This window comes from Manduca sexta, chromosome 7, assembly GCF_014839805.1.
Source record: "Manduca sexta isolate Smith_Timp_Sample1 chromosome 7, JHU_Msex_v1.0, whole genome shotgun sequence".
NCBI lineage: Eukaryota > Metazoa > Arthropoda > Insecta > Lepidoptera > Sphingidae > Manduca > Manduca sexta.
The window spans coordinates 9983029-10005612 of record NC_051121.1 but is presented as its reverse complement, the minus strand read 5'-3'; the positions used below and the strand labels follow the sequence as shown (position 1 = coordinate 10005612).

Here is a 22584-nt window from a genome sequence, read left to right as displayed (position 1 = left end):
GTTGGCTTTATTCACAATACCTCAAATTATTAATACACTCGCTTACATAGGAGAAATTATTTGATTTTTATGACCGGCAAACAGCCAAACGCAAGAGTCGACAGGCAAAAGGCCTGCTGAAACTTGGAACCGGATATACACAGGCTGATCCCGGAACGCGACACATTTCCGGGCCATTATGATGGGTTTTAACACCTTGTGTACGGTGGTCGCTATGCAGGCTGATATAGAATATATCCTGACCCCCTTCTTCCCAAGGGAATAGTTGCGCTTGGTCTCCACACCGAATACAGACCAATGCACGGGGGGACATTTGCCTCATTTAGGCACATATGAGACTTTCCCGCCCTCACACCCACCACTACAACTCCTGTAAGCCAGGATCAGCAGTGGTACGCATTTTATGAAACCGAGCAGTGAAGCTCGGCGAGTCTCAGGGAAAACTACTATGTCATTATCCCGCAACGAAATTAATCAAATAGAAAGATAGGGAGGAGCTGGAAATATTAATTTAGGCACATTGTCCCAAATGTACATATCTCATGGTTATAAGGCGATACAACACATTGATGCCTATGAGGGCGTACGTCCCATCCGCCACGGCTGACGTACAAGACGCGGGCGTCGGACGTCTGCTGAGGATCGTCAGCCTCCGTAGGCACGGACCGTCGGGTGACGAGCATTGGGTAGCTCTTCGCCCGAAACACCCCAACGGCCCGTGTGTACGGCGCCTAGTGTTCCACCCGCGCCTCGAAGAGCAGTGTCAGTGTCATTGACGGGGCCCTTTAGGGCCGGTGCCTGCCTAGGTTTCAATGCCATCGGATCTTGGACCTAGGCACATAGGCAAAGGATGGGAACACCGTAGGTTTTTAGTCAGTAGAAGTCTGACACGAAAGGCGGGAGATAGTCATCTGATGATTTACCTACGTTAAAAAAAAAAAAAAAATGCCTATGAGGGACTCCTAAGATGGTCCCTTCTCCTTCCTCAACTTCTCCTTCCTATTTTTCTTCTAGGGCCGTGCAGTCGCTAAGCTGAGGGATTCCAGCATCCCATTCGCTTTTTTCTTCTTTTTTGGGTCTGCATCTAAAAAAAAATTATCTTACCACCAGCATACAGACATAGAAACGAGCGATATATTTCAATTTGTGCAAAAAATATAACATAGTACCTTGTAATGAGCCAGAGAAATGTCGTTGAACTTGTGACAGAGTACAATTCATCACTAATAATATAATGAGTGTTATTCATGTCAGCAACGATAATTATTGGGATTGACGTAATTAATTATCATTTTAATTAATTTCCATAACATGCGAAGATATTTTAATGGAAGATGTAAAAGCAAGAACAGATTAATAGATTTGGATGTCTACACAATAGACCAAATCTTCAAATACTGACGTTACTCTATATATCGTAAAATTACGCACGCAATGAGTAGGTATTTAATATGAAAAAGAACTAAAGAATAGGTACATTGAGCATTCTTCTTATAAATTGACGGTGCCCCAGGTAATGCCGAAATTTAAGGAAAACCTTAAAAAATCTATTTTGGGACTTTTGAAAATGTTTAACTACTAGTATTAGTTGCAAATTAAAATTATGTGTACTTTAGGAGATGCATAGAATTTTTAGTGGAATTTTCGTTATAAAATTAATCATAAATCTAAAAGCTAAATAAAGTAGAGATAATATAATACTATCGAATTGTTTTTAATATTTTTCTGTATGGATTTTAAATATCGAATACTTCTAAAAATACGGTTAGACACTGTTTTGTTTAAGACAGGACCTTAACGGACAGAGCTGCAAGTACAACCAAGTAAACTTATAACGTTGTGAAGGTTAGAAATAAACCAATAAAACACCAAAATATCTTCCCTTATTTTTATTTCTTCCGACAAAACTGCACTAAACACACGTATCGTCCGCCCTTCTTCTTGTAGAAGGCATCGGCTCCTTGTACCTCTGCATGGACCGCCAACAAGCCTTCGCCGAAGCGCTGTACGTGTCCATATACTCTGTCCTCCCTGGGTACTCTGTGAACCAAGACTGGACGGACTTGGGCGCGACGCCCGTGTGCACCTGCCCAGGAGGGTTGATCGTGGGTCGCACCACTGGGGGGTTCTCTGTGAAGTGAGTGGGGTCTTTGTAACAGCGCAGTACGCCAAGCCGGTTGCCCTCCATGGGTACAGCGGCGCTGGATTGCGACGCCACCATTATTGTCTTGTAATCTGCTGTTGGGAAAGCTGGAAGAAATTTGTATGATAAATGGAGTTAAAAATTGCTGGTTCTCGTAAATTTTAATTGAAATGAATATATTTCTTGTTATTTATATATTGAATTACGAAAAGACGATTGTTATTATTATGTTCTGGGAAAAAAACACGGACACGTCCTAAAATCATTTAAAAAATGTAGATTCCAATTCTGCCGTGGTAATCGAGACGGCAGAAATTCAAAGACGGCCATTTTTTTATTACTGATTTGGAATGTATGTTAAATGAGCTTTCTTCCTATCTAGATTTCATACATCTACGTAAATCTTAAAAATATTTCTTGTTTGGTAAACAGCAGTTAGAACGATAAGATAATCTAGTTAACACGTAATAAAGCAGAACCGCCTTTTCTGACGGCCCTCTCCATTACCACGGCAGAATGGTGAAGTTAACCTCAATAGTTAGTCCTACCATCCCACATTCTGTACATTAAAAATCATTACGTATAACTTACATCTCTTTTTATATGAGGCTTCGTACATGGTCACCATTTTGCTGTCCAGGTCATCGCACGGATGATCCAAAATATCGTTTGTTACCTCGACCATCTATAATCACATTAACTTGTGAATAATATTATATGAGAAAATGTTTACAATCATTATGATTTGTTTTAATTCTGATAACTCGGCAGCAATTTGCTCTTATGACTCCCAGACAAAAACGTAGATTCTTCTCTGGATAAAAATACAAAATTTTTCCGTTTTCAATAGATATAAAATATACTCAAGAAGCAACTGCGAAGTGACTCATTTAGCATGCCTCGACCCTAAACATAATTAAGTTCATTTAGTGAACTGTACTGAACTTAACGCCTGATGCAACACTTATAGCTAATTTCATGGCATTAGCTGCATAACTAACATCAGATCAATGACGAAGGATCTATATAACCCGATTACTGCCGGCTTCCTTTTACGTAGAATCTGAGTATCATTAGTACGATTTACAAATCGCGTTCGTGCATATTAGTACCTATATGTTGCATCGGATTTCCTTTCAGAAAATTTAAACTTTTGCCACTGCATCAGATGCAACATATTCAATAACCTATGGCTCAATATATAATATTAATAAATTATCTGGAATAATCAAAATATATGATATTAATAAATTATCTGGAAAAATCAAATCCATATCTACTAAACAATGGTACATCCATTGACGTCTATTCTATAGACACGAACGTCCATATAAACTATTTGTTCAAAATCTGAACTAAAATGGCAACCAAAACGTCACTGTTATAACCTTTTATTCACTTAAACAACAAATAATTTTACTTATTTCACTAATATTTTTTATTAAAATCTAGGTTTACACTTACCCCCTTATTCATAGACGTTTTTTATCTAAGGACGGAGTAAAGCTGTGATAACAAGTCTGTTTCTCAGTGCTGACGGCATGACAGCCCTCGCAGTGCGTAGACATAGGGCCGTTGTGATTGGCTAATATTGAGATACAACAATATTAGCCAATCACAAAGGCCCTATGTCTGTTTCTCAGTGCCGTTGGGCAATGAAAAACAGACTTGTTATCACAGCCTTACTCGGTCGTTAGATAAAAAATGTCTATGAATAAGGGGGTTAGACTCGAGTTTTTATATCACGAGCGCCACTCCGTACATAACCACAAGCTGTCAATATAAACCATACTAGTCAGTTTGAATGGATATCAGTTCAAATCTGTATTCAGTTGAATACAGTAAATGTTCGGAACGCCAAATCTAGTACATACTATATCGATGGATACATCATATTACCTGTCTCCTTAACTGCTCATAATCCTGGCACAGTTTCTGCTCTTTCTCCAACAGTTGTTTGTACTGCTCTACCCGCGGTGAGTAGGAATGCGCGTCGCAGTGGCAGTATGGCGCTACGGGGACCGGCCGGACTGTAACCGCGGCCGACGGCTGCGGAGGCTCACATGGTCTGGAAAATGAGGTCTTTGGGCATATGCACTTTTTTATGCTGTTCGCCTGCTGGTAAATGGTACGACCGCCAATAAACAGTAGAAACATCATCCAACACCTTGAATTACAAAGTATTGTTTGGTATTTCACTGCGCTCGCCATCCTGAGATATGAGATGTTAAGTCTCATTATGTCCACGAGTTACACTGGCTATAATGTTCTTCAAACTGGAACATAACAGTGCCTATACCAGCTGCTTAGCGGCAAAAATACACATTGCGGTGGTACCTACCCAAGCGGATTCTCACATATGAGTGTACGTACCACCAGTATGCAAAGATTATGCACTCACAAGTGGTTTTACGAAATAGTAACTCTTATAAAAGTTCTGCTTTCGTGTGGGTGGAGAGAAGCCGTGCCGTTCATAAATAATAAAAAATGGTTACAATATATTTCAAAGGAATGAATACGGTTGAAAATAGACCTCTATTAACAATTCCTTGCAGCTAGAGAGTTACAATTCTGATTAACGTTCTTTTAATTCTCTATTATAATTTTGGTATCATGCCATGTCATGTCGTTGCTTACAGGCCAAATACACGAGTCTGTAAATTCCGACTAACACAGGTAGAGTAAACAGTAGAGTCAACTACAGTAACGGCAACTAGAAAAGTTATTCAGCTCAAACTTATTATTAGTCCTTTTTATTGTAACGCTTATAAATTGTAATTCAAAAGTAATTGCTCTTGTGTTTTAAATAGGAGGTGTCACGTACTTTCCCACTATTGGCTTTGGAAATGGCCATTGGAAGTCATTGCTTGTAGCTGTTTTGAAATCCATGGCACGGAAGAATTTATCTGGAAAAGAATTGTAGGTACTTGTTATTTTCCAAAAGTCACAATATGTCAATTTAAAATTTAATATCATAAACACGAACCTCAGTTTATCACGTTAATATTTTTTAGATTTATTATTACTATTTTAGCTAATTGACACCCTACATAATTTAAAATTGCTTTTGATGCCAAAAATTTGACCTGTAAAAATATTTCTTCAATGAGGGAAGATAAAAACATTTTTGAAGTTTTTTTCTTTTTTCTGTCTAAAAATGTATCATCCTTCTTTGTAGTAAATAAAGTATACGCATAGACAACGCATTCCAATTAATGGCGTACGATTATAGCGTTCTAAATTGCTCTCTTTATAGTACATTCTTTGGAGTAAATTTAATACAGTCATACTACTCTATATAACATGGCTCTCGACTCTACATAATAATAATATTATCCTCGAAGTGATTTAATGAAGCGCTAAAGCCTAAAAGCCATTAAAAGCTATCAATTTATTATTTTTGGAATAATAAATTTTGTTACTGAGTTGAAACCGCAGTAGATAAGTACTATATTTATTAAACAGGTACTACCTACTTAGATTTTGAAAATCATACTCTTTCTATCGTTAATCTTCTACATTTTCATATTAGGTACTTAATTTTGAATTTCAAAATATCTCACGCGATTACGTTATGTAGGTATATACATTTTTCTACAAAACAGACATATCATAAACTTTTTGGTTAGATCATAAACAACCACGCTCTACATTTTAATTTTATTTTAACCTGGCAATCGCATTTATTTATTTAGGAAGTGACAACCCCGTTGTTATTCTGTCACCCGTCATCAAATCAGCTGTGTATCACACACAGGGAACATGTAACAAATAAATGTGCGTATTAAAATTATTCGTGTGAAAATGTCCACTGAGGCAAATGATAAAAAAGCAACTCGATGTTTATGATAAATTCACGGTGTGATAGACATGGCGCGCCGGAGAAGCAGCGGCATAACAAGCCTGGGCTTCAACCAGGACCAAGGTTTGTGTTACTTCCTAGTTCGACAACCTGAGTTCTTTGTTCAAGATTGAGATGTGTGGGGGAGTTTTGACGGTGGTTGATCGTGGCGCGGTGACGTGGTGGTGTCTTCGCGTGGTGAGAGGCTGGATATCCTAGTTAAGGCGTGTTAAGCTGCGCATTCGTGTTGAGTATCAATCCACGTGTTGTTTATATTTTTAGTTCGCCCACGCGTTATTCGCGTTGTACGTGATGTTCACTATTGTTTGGCCGTTCGGATGCGACCTCGCACACGTGCGTTAGTAAGTAATGTAAAACGCAGTTTACTGCTTATAACACGTTGAATATACGACGTTACGTTACATACGTTAATGCTCTACTCAAGTGGATTTATGATGAAAACAATAGTTATTTTAGTTGTGTAAAGGAACGTAATTGTATCAGTGTTTGTGCTAGTTCGTACTCTGAGGGAACATCTTTGAATTCTTTTGTATTTATCAATCTTAGCTTAGACTTAGCAAATACCATAACTCAGTTTATATTTTAAAGTTATTATTTTGTTCGTTTGCATACAAACTAAAGCATACAAACTAAATTGTTTAACATTGTCTAAAGATACCTAATATCTTCAATAGACCAAATGTAATTTACAATTTTCTTGATTTTCTATGTTTTGGTCTAATTTCAAAATAAAGTACTTAAAATACAAATCTCTTAACCATTATTGATGCATTAGCTGCTAAACAAAGTTTGTTTACATTGTTCATAAATTCTTTTGTATAAAATATTTCTACATTGTTTGTGTTATACACTAGTTATTTAGAAAGCTATTGACCACAATGAAATATTACTAAAATGTATTGTAATATCAAAAGTCGAAAACACATCCATACTAATAATAAAGAACTAAATTTTGTCATAACTGTATCTACTAAAACTTTTGCAGAAAGAAATATTTATTAAATTGGAATACAAAGTGATTGGACTATATTTACATCATAAAATAGAAATAGTATTAGCTTTTTATCCACAGAATGATGTGTGATTCAATAGTCCAAGTATACCATACATACATCACACAACACCCTTATTTCTCCACACAACTAATTCAATTATATGGTTGTTTGGAAGAAATATTTTTTAGTGATAAGACTGCCTTTTGTTACACTAGCTATATTGATTAAGTATGTTTGTGTCTTGTTTCTTTTATTTATGCGTTGGTGGGAAATATTTTATATCCGCATGTATATCGACCACCATCCAAAAAGTGTTTAACCCGCTATAATAGTTAGTAAGTGTGTCGCGTTATGGGATCAGCCTGTGTAAATCCAGTGTAGCAGGATGGCATAATTGAAAACCCAACTGCCAAGGGGTAATCATCGTTTGGTAGGCGACATTCTATTGCACCCCACTCCATTTACCTTCAATAGGGGACCGGCCTATACTTGATTTTGTCCATTATTCTATATATAATGGTTAATAATATGAAAAAGAAGTACTCCTGCGAAAACTGCATAAAAATTGGTTAAAAAATGAGAGAGTAATCCATATTTAAAATACTGTAATGTGCAGAAATGGGCGCGATGTGGGGATATCGCTTCATCTCTTTCTTTCGCACGCGTCGTAATTCCCGATGACGTCACATGTGGATATTTTGTCTCTTTTCTGTATCTTGTTAATTACCTCTTCCACCGAAATTCAAATGCTTATAACTTGTTGATTTTTCACTGGATTTTAATAATTTCTTTGGTGTTATAATTTATATTATGTAAATATTTGATAATTGTTAAGAACAAAAATGAGGCCGGTACTGTATTGGGCCCCGCCTCATTTACCATCAGATGTAGTGGTGTCACTTTGCGGTACACAAATAAAAGCAATAAATACATACAAGTACATTGCAAAGCTATTTAATGATTACAGACTTAACAGTATGTGATTGTTCCAGGGTGTTTCACTTGCTGCCTGAAGACCGGCCTGCGCGTCTACAATGTTGAACCGCTTGTTGAGAAAGCTCATTACAGTATGTATCTTTAAGTCTCTATTCGTCCTTCTATTTTAAAGATTGTTCATAAAGATGTTAAATGTTCGTCAGAAGTTAATGAAGATACTACCAAATGCAGTTGTGGAAATTAACATATTATCAAATTTATGTCTTGCAAAAGTAGTACTTATGTACATGGGATATTTGCCTGTTTTGCTGGCAAGCTCTATGAATAATAATAATTAAAAATACTATTCGAGTAATATTTCTAAACTATATAACTTCTTAAAATGAAATGTTAACAGTGAAAATGCCACAGAAATGGAGAGCTTAAGTGTTATGCTTAGAAAAATCCACCAATAGTATTTCTATTTTAATCTAGTTTAGCTCAGGTCTAGAGTGTAAGGGCTAAACGAAAATGTCACAATGATTGATAGCCTTGCTATTTGATAGCATAGCATAGCTACCTCGCATATCTATAGTGGGAACACACCCTTATAAAGTATATTGTAAACTATCTAATCAATTGATTTTTTCCTGATTCCATTTCCCTTCTCATATATGCATTCTCATTAATAAAGCTTCATGTGATGTTTATAATTGTCCCTCCTTGGTAGGCATAGATGAAATTTATGCACCCACTTTTCACCCAGCTTGTATCCGTCTCATAAATATATAAGAATATATCTTTCCAAATCCAATTCAATTGCCAAGGGATTTTTTATATCTTCTAATAGTTATTTACTAGTGTTGCTGACAATCGTATAGATGAAACTTACAGTTAAAGAATGTGAATAGTAATTTTATGTCCAACAATAAATATTTATTGCCAATTCATTGAATATTTAAAGAGTACAATGTCATGATGAAATAGGTATTTGTTGTTATAGTTGTTTTTGCACATATTTATTTGTTACATATTTATAAAAGATCCATGTCATAATTTATCGTTATCACGTATAATCATGACTGTTTCTAAAGGGGTAGGCAGAGCTGTACGTACCTCCTTTTTGCCATGTTAATTATTTCGTTCCATGATGACTGGACTCGCTTTCTACAGGGAGCGAGCCCCTCAGCATAATAGGCACAATTAAAATCATGTGTGTTTATCGACTCGAAAAATTTACACATACCCCCATTCCTAAAATCTCGTGGGTATGAATGCTCTCTCTCATTAAACAAAGAATTCCCAAATAAATATCTCAAAGGAGGCTGTTGTTAAGTTGAGACAAAGACTTTTCAAAACGCATTACGTCATAAGAATGAGTCACTTTTGAATACTATTTTGTTTTGAACCTTATTCGTCTAATGGTTACGTTTTGAGTTGTAAATTATGCGATTCTCTGTTGAATTCCTAAGTCGGGTAGACATGAATTTATTTGCGATTGGATCGTTTTTGTTTTTTTATACGGACGAGCCAATGTGACTCCGGTGCACCTGATGGTAAGAGAAGTAGGGTCCAGGTATTAGAATTTCAACTGTAATTACTCTCTTCAGTCGACTCTCTCAGGACCCACTAACAATCAGGTAGGGTTTCTCTAGGTATGTCGTGTCTGTAAAAAAAAGAAAGTGTAACTGCATTATACCTACAAGTACTGACGCACACCAACGTACAGCTTGAATGTTAGGGGGGACGTGTGAATGAACTTCTAAATTTAGCACGACTTTGCAAATCTGATTGAAATCTAATCTGAACTGCGGCCAACACTGATTGATTGTGTTTTAATTTGATGTGAAATTTAAGCCTCTATGCGTTATCATTGTTTGTATTTGTAAATATCAGCTTGCTGGCTTCCAGTGGCGAAAGGTGAAAATTTCCGTAAGAGAAGCCGCTACATATAAGTACTAATATGCATACATCAAAGGAAGCCGGTAGGAATCGGATTATATAGACTCTTCGTCACTGCTGGCTTCTATATATCGCACTCTTGATAAAATAATGATCTATTTCCAATTTGTTAATTTGTGGCAGTCGTCGTAAAACTAATTTTTGTTTGCTACCTTTTCTTTTGAAGTTGCTATACAATTGAGCTTATTAAAGATAGGTAAAAAATGAAACATATAGCATGAAAAAAAGGGAAGAAAGTAAAAGGTCGCAAACAGAAATTGGTTGTTTGACGATTCCCACAAATAGCAATTTTGGAATGAGTCATTTTTTTATTAAGAGTGCGATATATATTTGAAGGATGTCGCTTTTCTAAGTGTGTTCTACCGTCTGTATCATGGCGAATGCTGTGAAGAATTTTTCATCCAGAAGTACGCACTTATATGTGAGGGCCACCACCTTTAACGGCTTTATTGTTTAATGATTTACGTTTGCGCGAATGTCAAACATCGATATAAAACTACTTTTTGCATATTATCGTGTTGTTTTTTTCTTCCGACGTTGCGAAGATCAGCCTTGATGGCCACGGGACGGAATGAGGTGTTTATCGTCAAAAAGTCAAAGTTCCAATACCTACATCTTATTATAAAAAAATAATTATTGTTATTACAGTTAGTATGATCAGTCATGGGCGCCGCCAAGATAATTTTTATGAAGGTGCATCTGCACCTACGCACTATTATACATCATAAAATTAAGTTTTTTTTTCAAATTCAAATCGCGCGGGTTTTTTAAAATACTTTATCATAAAAAAACCTCTGGTCGATAGTTCCCATTGTTGCAGATATATTCAGTGACATATTGTTTGTGTTTTGTTTCTGGACAGGGGAGTGCACATGCACCTACTTGTATTCCCCTTCCCTCCAGGCGCTCATGTGATCAGTGAAGTTATTGTATGCTTAATGCATTACCCTTTATCAATACTTCACGCCAGTCCCAACAATGTCTCCAATATTCCGAAATAAATATGTAAATCTGAGTCTAAGAATGTCATGATATCAATTTACCTCTAAAGAATACGAACGTCTGTGCATACAAAAGAGGTTAACGCTCCTAAACACCTGTGAACACAAGCGAAGTCCGTTACGATACGCTTGTAAACATACAGGAATAAAAGTTGTTTACCTTTTTTGTGAAGCCAATGCAAATCGAAAGGACATTCGATTTGTGACTCACACATCGAGAATGAATGAAACGGTGATTTGTTTGGTCTTTTTTGTGTTTTTCGAATGTTTTGTTGTTAGACGAGTTAGTTTTAAAGTAAGGTACGACTGCTCAAAGTATGAACAGTACATTATCATCAGCCATATAAAGTCCACTGCTGAATATAGGCTTCCTTTTAAGATTTCCAGACGGACCTTTCGAAAGCGGCCTGCATCAAGCGTGTAGCATGTACTGTACAGTAATTAGAATTTGAAAGTATAGCTATTGCTTCTATTTTAACGTCTCTTCGTTTAGTCTGGATTTACAAAGGCGGCATGTTTGCATATGTATAGACAGTGAGCGAATCAAGCTAGAAGTTTGACGTCGACTGACATCGACCCTAGTAAGCTGTAAAAGAAACGTAGAAGATTTATATTATTTTTAACACGCCAAATTTTGTAAAAAGCTCCGATTCGGAAAAATCTTTGTCAACCTAACAGAAAACTATGTTGTCCCTGAGTACTGCAGACATTTTATCCTAGGCATTGACATGTAAGTAGTCATAGGCGCGATCAAAAACTAATACCATATTTACAAAGTTGATGGTAAAACTATTACGTCTTAGACTCGTTCGAATACATAAATCTATGTGTAGAACTAGACAGACGTATTCTTGCGAAATATGTATGGCAAAATCTTCATCAATATCAGGTGAAGCAATCAGTATCGCATGTTCGCGTATTACTTTGCATTCGTTTGTATTGGAATCGTTTATTATATTTAGATGTTTTTTCTTTGTTGTAACTGCAAAATGATATAATTTATTATTCAAATATTCAGTTTTTAGAACGGGTGATTCACGGACATTTTGTATGAAGCAGTTTTTAGCAGGTTTAGATTTATTAACATCTCAAAATAAATAAATGCAGAAATATTGTTGTTATGCAATACTGACAATAATCATTGTCTGATTTATCTGACTAGTTTTATAAATATGTTATGAGATCGGAAATTAGCAATTACAATTTATAAGGAGTTACAACTCATAATAGCTTGACATACTTTTCCATTCTTTTCTCAGACAAGAGGATTCGCTAGCATTCAACTGTTGCGAAACATACATTCTAATAACTTAACGTTTGTGTCTTCTTCTCCTTCTACTACTTTTTCACCTTCCAATACGCATATATGTAATTACAGATACAAAGAACAAAGCCGCATCAACTAAATTTCAAGTCGCATTAAAAATCTAAACCAAGCCTACTTAATATTTCGCCAAACACTAAGCTTCCAAATTAAAGGTCACCAGTGAATACGCAAATGAGTGTTTATATCGTAGTACCAACATTGCGAACAATACATTATGCAAACAATGTAGCCAACATGCGAGGCTGAAATTCAAATTAGGAATTTGAAGCAGGAAATGCTTTGCATTGTTTCGCATCCTTATTAAAGAGATGTTTTGTTCGTTACTTTGTCTAACCGCGGCGTACTTGTAATCGCTGTAGAATCAGTAAGGCTCTGAGATTAAGCAATTTAAATTTTATATGGGTTCATGGATTTATAAAACACTAGGTTTTGCACGCGGATTTACCCTCGTGAAATTTTTTTTAGGGGATTGAAGTTCCGCTATATATTTCCCCAGGGTAAGAAGTAGCCTATCTCCTTCCCAAAGCCTCAAATTAACTACACCAAATACCATGCACAGTGACCCACTGCACCTGATAGTAAGTGGAATGGGGTTCAATAGAATGTCGACTAACGAGATATGATTACCCTCGGCAGTCGACACTATTATGTCGGCCTATTTCAACCAAATATGCACAGGCGGATCCCGAAACGACACTGACGTGGGTCACTATGGTGGGTTTTAACATCTTGTGTATGGTGATCGCTATCCCAGCAGATATAGATTATATCCAACCACCAGAAATTCAGTTTATTAATTTATGAGCGGTTTATTCTGTCAGTTTTACCGCTATTTTCAATAAACAATCTCAATCGCTTTTTCGATCTATCTCAAAATACCAATCAGAGCACTTATTCTTAGCATGCTTATAAATGAGTTATTTTGATTGGTTCATTCTCGGAATCGGATTATAGATTGAGATAGGGATCGTTTATTGAAAATGCCAGTAAGTTATTTTTTAAAACTGATACCTAATGGAAAATATCAAATGAAGTACCCAATATCCTTAAAAGGCACTTCAAGTTGTAACTACTTCAATATGTAATTTATTGGTGGTCGGTGTCTCATGTGTGGGAGTCCGCCTGGGTAGGTACCGCCGCCATGTCTGTTTCTGCCGCCAAGCAACAGTGTGTAGTCACTGTTATGTTCTGGTTTAAAGGACATTGCAGCCATTGTAACTATTGAACATAATAAGACTTACATCTAATGTCTGAGGATGGCGAGCGCAGTGGAATACCAAACAATACTTTGTAATTCAAGGTGTTTGTGTTTCTACTGTTTATGAGCGGTCGTATCGCTTACCATCAGGCGAACGGCAGGCTCATCTCGTCATTCGAAGTAAAAAAAGGTCCAAAATTATTGTTGTTCGCAGTAGGTATCACGTAAAATATTTAACTCACCAACATGTCTGGTATCTTCTATAGCATTTATATTTTTGGCAACGTTTACCGTCGTTTCTGCCTCCACATGTAAACTAACCTCGTGTAATTCGACTTTCCTAATTTCTTTAAAACACGCGACCATATCTCACCCAAGTTAATTGTTGTGGCTTTCCATGATAGTTAGACAGCGGTAGTTTTAAAACATAAATATTGGACTTGGTTACAAAAACAATATTTTCTTTATTACCGGTAGTTTTAAAACATAAGTGTTGCAGTTGGTTACAAAAACAAATATTTTCTTTATAAGGTTTATAATCATAATTTTTTTGCTTCGTCATTATCATTGTTAAAATGATAGCAATTGTTTTTATATCTACTTGTTTATATAATGAGCGCATTCATTTGAATAAAGTTTTATTAGTGTTATTGTTAAATCTAAGTTAGTTAAGTTTAGTTAAAATTTTCAAAGTAAAAAATAACTATTCCTGTTGTTCCACCTTAATAGTTTCAAATTTTATTTATAATACATTTTTTTTTCTGTTTATAATTTTCTACATACATAACATAACATAACATCACGCATTTTATCCCCGAAGGGGTATGCAGAGGCGCAACTAGGGCACCCACTTTTCGCCAAGTATGTTCCGTCCCATGATGTGATAGGGGGCGAGCCTATCGCCATATCGGGCACAAATATATATAATATATAATTTTCTCTTTATATATTTTTAGCTTTTGTCTGCGGCCCGTGTGAAAAAGTATTCCAGTAAAACAGTTTCTGGGTTCTAAAATAGCCTATAGCACTAAACAGTAATGTAGATTCCTATCCGTTTAGTAATTCCAGAGATTAGCCCCTACAAGCCTACAAACTCAAACTTTAATATTAGTATAGATTGAATTTTGCGAATCTATTGCTTTAGGAATTGGTGAAGTTTATGAGGTTTGCAGATATATAATATCAGTTCGCTCATCACGCTAGGTGGTAAACCAGTAGGCTTGTTTTATACAATTTCTCTAATTTTGCCACTCTCGAAGTATTTGCGCTATGTCTCTGTCTACTTTTCTAATTGTTTTTAGGTTTCTTTAAGCCGCCGTTTTTTAATAATTCTTTCGAAATAAGTGTACAGGTAGAGTAGATCATTTAAAATCAGCTGACTTCAAATTTCTCCCGGAGGTGAACTAGGGGTCTGCGAACTTAATTTTTTTTTAATCCCTCCAGGCAAGGAGGAGCTGGGTGAGGTGTCGCTGTGCGAGATGATATTTCGTACCAACTGGCTGCTGGTCGTGAAGGCGCGGCGCCCGTGCAGCCTGATGCTGCTCGACGACCAGCAGAGAGCCTTCCGCGCGGAGGTGGTCTTCAAATCGCCGATACGAGCACTGCGCGCTAGGAAGGACAAGTGAGTCTTAATAACTGCATGCTGTGGTGACATCTATAATATAATCAGTAGAAATCAGTATACATTGACGACATCATTATAAGAGTTTTCTGATTTATCTCCAAAGTTAAGGGTCCAACAACAATTAAATCTATATGGGACCACACGGGAAGCACTAGTTTTCAAATAAAAAAAGGATCATCAAAATCGGTTCACCCAGTCAAAAGTTCTAAGGTAACAAACATAAAAATAAAGTCGAATTGAGAACCTCCTCCTTTTTTTGGAGTAGGTTAAAAATCAATATTAGTATGATCAATGATTTCGGAACGCATAGAGAACATCTCTATACACTCCGAAATAATTGAACAGATTGTGTTGAGACTTTAGTAGGGTGTTCTGTGGACGTCAGCGGGGGTTCCTGGGCCAAAAAATACATACAATTATTTTTTTCTTTGTTAACGGAACCTTAGCACCATGCTTTGAAATTATTTTCTCATTTATACTTTACGTGGCATTGTAACGCATGCCCGGATAGCTAGTAGGCTAATATAATTAAAGCGCAGTGGTTTGCGAATCCATTCAATCGTTCTTCTATGGGTATCAAGCCTCACCTAATACCTAAATAGAGCGAATAAAAAACTCTACACATAGACCCGATCTCGGAACCGAACGCAGCACCTCCCAGTGAAAAATGAACAAACAAAAATCATAATTCATAATATAACACGTAATTCAAAAGAATTAGACTAACAATGAACTTAACGAAAGACCGCCATCTACAATGCAGTTACAAACGGACATAAAAATCAATATTTGAAACGATAATGATGCGTGATACTGGGCCAGTCGGTGAAGGCTTCCATTATCTTATCGGCTTTAAGTTATTTTAATATTTATACGCGTCTAGGCGCTGTCTTCACAAATTCATTGCACACCAATGACGTATATTCTATAGATACGAACTTCCATTTAAACTGTTCAAAATCTGAACTAAAATGGCAACCAAAACGTCACTGTTGTAACCTGTTTAGTCACTTGAACAAGAAATAATTTTACTTATTTGACTAATATTTTTTATTCAAATCCAGGTTTACACTTAGACTCGAGTTCTTATATCATGAGCGCCACTCCGTACACAACCACAAGCTGTCAATATTGAGTATAATAAAGTTAGTTTGAATGGATATCATTTCAAATCAGTTGAACACAGTGAATGTTCGGTACGCCAAATCTAGTACGTAGTACATATATTATATCAATGGTGTAATATATTACATAATCAATCATATAAAATTAAATCAGTCAAATGTCAATACACTTCGATTATGTGCTACATACAAAAATATATATTTGCTGTACGTATTTAATTACCATCAGGTCTTTTGCAGTCAGGTTAAAAAACCGACTGAATTAAGATAGGTTTTGATAAAGTATTGTACTGAATACGTAGTGCCTTGACTTGAGAATAATGATTTTATGACGCTGGTAGGTCGCCTATACTTGACCTAAATCATGTGTAAGCCATGTAAATTAATTATAATTTACTGTTCGATAGGATATAGTGAATATGTTATACTTTAAATCGAATGTTGTTGCACAACAAAGTTTCAGGAATTGAGTAGGAATTTGGTGCGTGGCACCAAGCCACAATGCTATACCCAGCTTAAACAGAGGGAGGCTAAAATCTCACTTGGTCAACGGAATGGAGGACAAATCGGAAATTTCTTAAAAGAGCAACACCAGAGTCTCTTGCCCGTTCTTCTCTGGTGAAAACTGCTTTCCGAACTGGTGGTAGAGTCAATATTGACGGAATCTAAATAATGTATAACATTTTACAGATACAATTAAATCATTTCATTTCATTTCAGTTAATCCCAATAAAATAAATCATTTCATTTCATTTCAGTTAATCCCAATAATTTAACACAAGTTCTCAGTTCAGACGTTATTTTAGCTGACTGTACACGGTCTTACAAAATGCAGGGGAAGGAAGGGAACAGCTGCCCTCCCGTCTAACAATATAATTCTGTTCTCATTGAAAATTCATCTAAAACTCGTGTTGGCAGAGTGGCGGTGGTGCTAACATCTAGCATCCAGGTGCTGTCGCTGCCGTCGCTGCAGCGCGTGGCCCTGCTCCGCACGCCGGCGGCGGCGCGGCCGCTGTGCGCGCTCGCCACGGAGCCCAACGCGCCGCAACTACTCGCTGCGCCTGCGCACAGGAAGGGATCGCTGCAGATACTGGTATGGATACGCTGTTCGGCTTAATCATTGACACTGGCGTTTGGTTTACAGAATTGTTCCAATAAATACCTATTTAGAAAGACTTAAAATTCTAAATTAGAATTAGTATTTTACTATACAAATTTGTGCGCAGTTTCGCGTGCAGCTAATTTCAGTGTGTTAGTTTTGTGTGGTCACCCTTTTACCAAGTTCAGGAAGCATATACATACTTCCTATCTATACTATTATATAAAGCTGAAGAGTTTGTTTGTTTGTTTGTTTGAACGCGCTAATCTCAGGAACTACCGATTCGAACTGAAAAAATCTTTTTGTATTGAATAGCCCTTTGTTTGTGAAGTGCTCTAAGTTATATATCATCGCGCTATGACCAATAGGAGCGGAGCAGTAATAGCTAATCTCAGGAAATACGAGTTTGAACTGGAATATTCGTTTTGTGTTGGATAGCCCTTTATTTGTGGAGTGATATAGGCTATATATCATCACGCTATGACCAATAGGAACGGAGCAGTAATGAAACATGTTGCAAAAAAGGGGACAATTTATTAGTTTTGAGAGCTTTCGTTGCATGCGCTGCGTAAACGGTTAAAGTTATGCAACAATGATGTATGACGGGATTGTTCCTCTTAAAAAGTTCTAATAAATATATTATAAAACAAAGTCCCCCGCTGCATCTGTCTGCCTGAACGTGTTAAATTCAAAAACTACCCAACGTATTAAGATAAAATTTGGTATGGAGACAGTTTGAGACCCTGGAAAGAACATAGGCTCCCGGGAAACTACCACTTTTATAACGAAAACCTTTAGCCTGAAAAACTTTATAACGCGGGCGGAGCCGCGGGCAAAAGCTAGTATATATATATAAACTTGATGAAAGGATTTCATTTCCAGTCACACCGTTAATATACCTAACAACTCTCTTCCAGGACGTGTCCCGCGCTGTAAAAGGAGCCCACTCCAGCTCCCCAGCGGTGCTCGGCTGTCACCAGACGGACCTGGTCTGCCTGAGCCTCTCTCCTGGAGGCGGCAAGCTCGCCACCGCCTCCGAGCGCGGCACCATCATCCGCCTCTGGGACACGCACACCAAGCACATGCTGCACGAGCTACGCAGAGGCTCCGACTACGCTGATGTTTATTGGTATAGTTTTTGAAACTAATCGATTTTTAAACAGCTGGAATCGATAAATCTATTGCTATCTCCAAATCGATTTTGAAAAATTAATCGTGTCATCTGTAAGGATAAGCATATCAAACTGTGTTCTGTTTTGTTCATTTTTGCAATAGACCCCAGAGATGAAAATTCAAACAATAATCGATTATACTTCAATAATTTAACTATTTGATAACGTAACTGTGTGTGGTCTTCAGCATAACGTTCAACCCGTCCGGGTCGCTGGTGTGCTGCGTGTCGGACAAGGGCACGCTGCACGTGTGGGCGGCGCGCGGCTCGTTCGCGCACCTGGCGGCTGCGCACGCGCACCACGACACGCGCGCGCTCTGCGCCTTCACCGACGACGCCAGCGCTGTCGGTACGCACTCACACATAACACATACACACACACGCGCACACATCGACGCTTGAAAGGCAATATCTAAGCGACAATCAGTAAATTTTTGAGTAGAGTGATTTAAAGTTTCGATTTTAATATGAAAATTCATAACAATTCGACTTTTTATTTTAAGCATGTCAAAAACATAGCATAATGATATTAAAATTGTCCTAGACCTACAAAACCTAAATCAAATGACGCAGAAACATATGGCGATTCTAAATATTTATAGAATACATTTTTGGTATATTTGTCGCTTAGATATTATGGCCTTTCAATCGTCGGTATCTATCTGCAACACGATTAAACTGAGCTAATTGAATTTTTTATTGACTTTCCAGTAATTTGTGAAGATGGAACGTTCCACAAGTTCACGTTCGCAGCTGAAGGGAATTGTCATCGCAGCGACTTTGAATATTTCCTGCAGGTATGTTATTTGTATTGATACTATATCTTATCATAGATCTGACTAGACCTTTCCGTACCACCCAGGGATATTCATACAAGTAAAAAATACTTCAAATTCAATAATATTTCTGAAATCTAGAATAATAAAATATGGAAGTCCCATATTTAGTCTCTGATGCACAGGGCCATATAGAAATTGACTATTTATGCCAAAGCTCGCCATAGACAATAAAAAGATGTTTTTATTTCAGGTTGGCGACGACGACGAATTTCTTCAATGATCTATTTTAATATACATTATGACTATAACGGACTCAAATACGCCTATAAGTGATAACACAGTGTCGTGCTATAAGATTAATGAAGCTTACCTGACCAGTTCTAACGTGGTGTGCACACCGGGCGGAATGAAGCAATTATAGCTAAGTGCAAATCCAAATTGAAGGGACAGTGACTTTAAAATGGTTTCTACAGTCAGTGAAGTGTCTTGATTTATTATTTTATTATTTACGTATTAAGACATCTGCTGAACAACATCAGATTTCCAGACTTCTTGCGAAATGTATGTGCAGTCAAGAAAATATCGTAATTATTTTTTTAAATGCGTGATTTCCTAAATTATTTGTTAAACATAGAGAAATTAGTTGCGCTTTGAACACCGCCATTTTAATCGCGCGACCGAACAGTGTATAAGCACCTTTATAATTATATACTCTTAGGTTATTTCTTTAAAATTTAAGTTTGAATGTAAGAGTCCGAATTCATTTGCCGATTCAAAAACGATCTCAATCCATATCTTCGGATCGATCGGTGTAAGCCAATCAAAATGATTCTGTAATGTCAAACTTTATTCTGATTGGACCATATTTAAGCAGCTTTAGTAAACGATCGCTATCTCAATCTTCAATCTAATTCCGAGAATGAACCAATCAAAATGACTCATTTATTGATTTATTTATATGTAATAAGGCACACCAACAGCACTACATATTACATCAATATTAAAAAAAAAACAAAAAGGTACAGTATCTGATATGTGTGTTACTAATAGGTGAACTCATTTGTAGGCATGTTAAAAATCCGTTGTTTTGATTGGTCCATTTTTGAGATAGATCGAAAAAAGGGATTGGGATCGTTTGTTGAAAATTATAAATGGTTTGAGGTAATAACTAGAAATTTGTTTTTAGTCAATTCGTTGTGAGGTAAGTTCTATTAAACTACATACCAATCTAAATATCATGGATAAGTAAGCTATGTCTTGCAAATTGATTCTATTTGGCATTAGTAAATGATTTTTATCGGTCGATATCTCTGGATCGTTTCATTTCGATTACATTTAACATTTGTAAGATTTTTATCAATATCTCTGGTCGTATTGACCAATAAAGTTTGATTGTTAGGCTCCCATATTTTGCTTTGTTTAATCTCACGACCGATCTACAGATATCAGAGCGTTCACTAATCTCGTAAAATATAAAGAAACATTATATAGAAAATCGTTTATTTGTGAAATGCAATGACCGTAGTTATTAAAATTATAGTAGTCTATCTAATGTTAGTTGAGCAATTTTAATTTTTATAAACCGACGCGTTCCAGGGTCGTGCAATACGTGTAAGAAAGAGACAAAAAATATACGCCCTCTACCGCACGCCGTCACAAGGATTTGCGACTCATGGACTTAATATATAAAGTAGATATTAGATTGTATATTAAATTTAGGTTGATGCAATAAGTTTAAAGGTAAAAGACAAAAGGCACTAAAATGCATTTTTTATGTTAAGACATAACTTTGCATGTACTTCCTCGTTGAAAAATAATCTAAAATGGTTACGGAAATTGTTCAAATGTAAATCATAATTTTTATTGAAATATATTTTTTGTAAATCTTTACATATTAATGATAATGTTTTAAATGAAAATTAATTGTTTAAATGCAAAGTACCTTATGAATATAAACGTAAAGAGCATTCTGGCTTATCGGGAAATATCCATATTTATAACTTGTGATACGCCTTTTAAATACATGCATGTTTGAATTAATATTATTTGAATTTTAACCTAACATTTAGTTCAGATAGATTCATAGTTTATATTTATTTAATTTTAATAGAAACATATCTTCATAATATATTGCTTTATTAAGTTCTAGATTTCGTTGAATTTTATTTCTCATCCCTGAAGTGCAGGATAATTGGGGCTCAATATTAATTGGCAATACCACATTTACTCATTTGTAACATAACAAATATAGATCTGTATATCCTTGCTGTAAGGGGTTGCCAACAAGAAAATTGTTGGGTTGCTAGCAAATGTATTTATGAAAATTGCAATTTTTATATTTTATTATGGAACTGAGTTATTTTATTATAGTTATTTCATATTTATCGAAGACTTATCAAAGAGGGATTGTACACCCGCTCATGTAAAATTGTGTGTAAAGTTATATGTGTATGTAATTATGTAAATATTTTTTCTAGAGACATTAATAGTTTTTGTACTTTCGACATTAAGGATGTAAGGTTGATTTGTCGATGCAAAAGATTCAAGAAAGAACATGCTTTATTTTTAATGCCTTTCAAATTGATATGTGTCCCTATCAGAAACTAAGAATAATAGTTGTCTTTGGTATATAAGATGTTTAATAATCTAAATCAACTGTCGGCAACATGCGGCCCGCGAACGTTCTGTTTGTGACCCCTGATTGTTTTGTAATAAGGCTTAAACATCAAAATAAATTCAGAGTAAGCGCGTCTAAAGTAGGTTTTCTAGGTTTAATGTTATACGTATGGCCCGCGTTACGTTAATTTTACCACCTTGTAGCCCTTGCCTACCAAAAGGTTGCCGACCGCTGATCTAAATCTATGGTTACAAAATGATACACTAATAATATATATTTATGAAGAGGATGTGAATTTTGAGGAATATAACTTTTAATCGACAAATCACGCTTACATTTATTGCAGCTTGAAGCTTGTAGAAACACTAGACGTGAGGCGGACAAGCACATTCTGTAAATATATTTCATAAAACAATGTATTTTTTTATAAAATTGAAAATGACTAGCTCCACTGTTTTGTAAAGCTTTAGAGGTTGGAGAGATGTACCTGGACGGGACGATTTGGATTTTTAATATTAAAATTTCTTTTATATAATTCCGGTGTTTTATTTTCACCGTAATGTATTTTATTCAATTATACAATCTTACTTATAAAAATTTCGCAAGCCTATGATTAAAACACAAATTTACTCAATCAGTTGTAAGTCAAGACTGCCATCTTGCCTCTTAACAAGGTTTAAACTAGGAAACCGGTGATGGTTTTGACGGCTATTTAAGCAATACCTTACCATCTCGTAACGCTATAACAAGCTTATAAGTAAGACTGA

The 22584-nt window shown here is 36.1% G+C and overlaps 2 protein-coding genes across 4 annotated transcripts; one reads left to right on the top strand and one right to left on the bottom strand.

Annotated features, from left to right (window-relative positions):
* Positions 1-1874: 1874 nt before the first annotated feature.
* LOC115446065 lies at positions 1875-9503 on the bottom strand. Of its 2 annotated transcripts, none has more exons than XM_037447635.1 (5): positions 9032-9503; positions 4968-5049; positions 4043-4211; positions 2735-2828; positions 1875-2250 (listed from the first exon to the last, which is right to left on the bottom strand). In XM_037447635.1, exons 2-5 carry the CDS (start codon positions 5030-5032, stop codon positions 1913-1915), a joined length of 666 nt encoding a protein of 221 aa, XP_037303532.1. In that variant the 5' UTR covers positions 5033-5049; positions 9032-9503; the 3' UTR covers positions 1875-1912. The 2 variants fall into 2 exon arrangements, with proteins under 2 accessions (XP_037303532.1, XP_030028482.2); XM_030172622.2 differs by lacking the exon at positions 9032-9503 and adding an exon at positions 5130-5171.
* On the top strand, positions 5851-22352 carry LOC115446063 (WD repeat domain phosphoinositide-interacting protein 4). 2 transcript variants are annotated; one of them, XM_030172619.2, is made up of 8 exons: positions 5851-6068; positions 7993-8067; positions 14847-15024; positions 17070-17244; positions 18168-18379; positions 18610-18770; positions 19133-19218; positions 19451-22352. In XM_030172619.2, the coding sequence occupies exons 1-8, from the start codon at positions 6014-6016 to the stop codon at positions 19478-19480; spliced, it is 972 nt and encodes a 323-aa protein (XP_030028479.1). In that variant the 5' UTR covers positions 5851-6013; the 3' UTR covers positions 19481-22352. The 2 variants fall into 2 exon arrangements, with proteins under 2 accessions (XP_030028479.1, XP_030028481.1); XM_030172621.2 differs by lacking the exon at positions 5851-6068 and adding an exon at positions 6206-6230.
* Positions 22353-22584: the final 232 nt, after the last annotated feature.